The sequence below is a fragment of the Olea europaea genome, chromosome 19, assembly GCF_002742605.1.
Source record: "Olea europaea var. sylvestris chromosome 19, O_europaea_v1, whole genome shotgun sequence".
NCBI classification, from domain to species: domain Eukaryota; kingdom Viridiplantae; phylum Streptophyta; class Magnoliopsida; order Lamiales; family Oleaceae; genus Olea; species Olea europaea.
Window position 1 is genome coordinate 7,143,000 of NC_036255.1, and position 3,170 is coordinate 7,146,169.

The 3,170-nt window shown below is 40.4% G+C and overlaps 1 protein-coding gene across 3 annotated transcripts in view; it reads left to right on the forward strand.

Annotated features, from left to right (window-relative positions):
• The first annotated feature begins 349 nt into the window (after positions 1-349).
• The window catches only part of LOC111368641 (ubiquitin-conjugating enzyme E2 7-like), a 10,105-nt gene continuing 7,284 nt past the window's right edge, over positions 350-3,170 (forward strand). For all 3 annotated transcript variants that reach the window (XM_022990004.1, XM_022990005.1, XM_022990007.1), the window contains exons 1-2: positions 350-550; positions 686-788. In XM_022990004.1, the coding sequence (XP_022845772.1) occupies positions 502-550; positions 686-788 (152 nt within the window). In that variant the 5' untranslated portion in view covers positions 350-501. The remainder of the gene's footprint in view (positions 551-685; positions 789-3,170) is intronic.

A 3,170-nucleotide genomic window follows, 5' to 3' on the forward strand; every position in this document is an offset into this window, starting at 1 on the left:
AGCAAGGGACCGAATCCAAGACTCTCGAACAGAGAACATGTAATTTTCATTTCCCTAATTTTTAGATTTAAACACTTTTCTTTTAGTAACTCGTGTGCTTGCGCCCCTTGGAGGCATATTGTTTTTCATTTCCAATTGTAAAATTTATCGCCAATAAAAGAACACCCCTTTTGGGACTTTGTCTCAAGAGGTTTTGTCCCTTACACAATCGTCTGATCCTTTTTAATTGTTAGCGACTAACCCGCGCGAAACAGAAACTAAACGAAATCTAAAATTAATTTGAATTATTATATAAATTATAAATATTCAATGACTAAGGGAAATTTCATATTAATCGTTATACCATGACAAAAACTCTCCCTATATCGACAAAGTTACGTATGGAGAACAGTGTCAGCTTCTTCAAACGCCATAAATCTTCTCTTTCCCTTTCTTTAATCGTCGGGTACCTTGAACCTTCCTTTTCTCTCCCCCTCTCTGAAATCTTCTGTATTCTATTTGATGGCTTCAGCCTCTCAAGCTAGCCTTCTCCTTCAGAAACAGCTCAAAGGTATTGACTTATTGAGAATTCCTTTTTCTTTGGCCCCTGAATTGTGTATCAGCATTGGGTTTCTTCTATTTTTGTTCTTATGAGATTTTTTGTGGGTTAATTGGGGGTAATAATCCGTGCTTTCTCTCTTTGCAGATCTATGCAAACACCCTGTGGATGGATTTTCAGCTGGCTTGCTAGATGAAGCAGACCTGTTTGAATGGAGTGTTACCATTATTGGGCCTCCGGATACTCTATAGTGAGCGTTTCTACTTGTTATTTTGGTTAAATATTGTATTTTTTGCTTAATTATTAATACTTTTGGCTCGTTATTATTATTTAAATTTGTGTTTGATTGATTACTGTTAAAACTTGTTCACTATATGTGTTAATTGTGAAATCTTTTAAGCTGCACGATGCTATTTTAATCAGTGTGGTTGTGAGGTTTTTAATTTGCGAAGTTGTTTTAATTTTGTAATTCAGGTTGTATAATTAGTTTTTCCTGTCTCCTGTCACAGTTTACAAAATATGGCATAACTCATAGCAAGTCTGGGATTGAGGTGAAAACAATTCCTGTTGATAGACAACTCAAATAGTTATCCGACCGAACTGGTCTCGACTTCTAATTCAGAAAATGCAGTTGACAATGTAGTTTTTAATACGGGTCAGAGTGCTGGGTTTAAAAAGTACTGAGTCTCTCATGCTATGAAACTAGAAAAATAAGCTGCGCGGAACATATTCTGGCATAAATGGAGATCACAAACCTCAAACTTAATCATTGAACAGAAATCCATGGCTTGCAAACATAAGCCAAAAGCATATTAACGAAAATTACCTTTGATTGTTCAAGTGTTAAAACACAAATATATCTAGTCTGATAGAATTTATGAAATACAACCAAGGTAGAGACTAGAGAGTAAAGTGCCTGTGAACAAATCCAAGATCCTCCCTCCACGGTCATTCGCCACCCTTCAAGCTAAAATCATTTAGTTGCTTGTAATTATAAAAGAGAGGGATGAGTAAATAAAGTACACTCAATGGGGGCACTTGCAGGCACAACTATCCTGGCCATGAAATCGTTTGGCACGACTTTTGAAAAGTCAAAAGAAGCTTTTGACACCCAAAAGCTACTTTTGGAGCCGTTTGACTTATGCTATGAAAGTCTTTTTGGTAGTTAGAAGAAATTTGGAGTAAGTTGATTCAATTTGGCTTTCTCTTAAAGCACTTCCGGAGTAGGAAATGTTTTTAAAAAAAAATTCAAACAAAATTAAGGTAACTTTCTCCAAAAGCTCTTTTATAGGAAGCAAAAATAGAAGCAAAAGCTATGTTAAACGGGCCCTAAATTGGGAATTACCTCACCTTGCAAATGGTGATTCATGCAAACAATGCTAACTATACCAAAGGTTTGAATTGAACTGATACATGGCTATCTCGAAGGAGTTTTAACTCATAGTAAAAGAAAATCTAAACTTGAAAACACGTAAGGAACAAATTATGGAATGGATATTCTTAATATTAATTTCTTTAGTAAATCAGTCAAAGGCCTTGCAAGAACTCCGTACCCTTTTGCAAAGAACCGAAATTCAATACTGTGGAAGAACGAAAACCTCCGATGAAGACTCTGGCGTGACCTTCGGTTACTGAGAAATGGAGCTCCCCTCACAATCCAAAATAACTCAGCCACCACACCCCCACACAATCGGCCTCACGCCACAAATCAGATCCTCCGACCAACCAGTTCACACACAGGCGGCGATTTCTGTGGAAACCCTAGAGCCGCCCAATCGATTTCCACCAGTTCCGGCCAGAGTTGGAGCAGACGCGCCTCACCGGCGGCATCAGCAGGGACCGGCGACCCCCGCAGGTGACTTGCCTCCCACACGCGCCGCTCCGGCCGCGCGTCTGCCGGCGCGTGTGGTCCACGCGCCGCCGTCGGGACACCTGCAGCGGCAGCCTGATGCCACGAGATCAATCGGCTTGTCCGTTCTTCCCTTTGATGAATTGCTAATACACAATCAGGGGAAAAAGTTGGCAGATGTGCGTAGTTTGGTATTTAATCATCGTTTCAGAGTGGAGGCGAAGGACTTCGCCGTATCTATTAACGATTTTGGCACTGTTAAGTTGACAGAATGGGGTTCGAAGTTATCGGATTCAATCGTTATGGGAAGGTATGGTGCTATTTGGATGGTGAATATGGTAGACAGATTGAGGAAGAGAAGTGAAGTTGAGGAATGTGTTTTTAAGTTCAATGAGTCTTCAAGAGCTTTCTTGGCACAACGGTGTGTGAACCATCGAGGCAGATATTTAATGATAGCACAATATGGGGAGAGGCGTCGGAAAGGAGTTGTCATGATACCAGAAGGTGCAAATGGAGAGGGATGGGCGTCGGTCTTGCAGGTGTTTCAAGCAGTTGTTGACTCATTTGTTGCTAGGGATAAGGCCAAACGACAAACGGTGATTGAACGAAACAGACAGAGAATGACTTATGCAGAAATTACAGCAAACTCACAGACCTCGGAGAATGCTAACCAACAGATGTTTCAGCAAAAGGAAAGGAGAAATAAAGTCGGAGATAACGAAGGTCACGACATTTGTTTGAGTAGGGCTGAAATAATGACCCGTGCGCAGGAGTTGAAAGGAG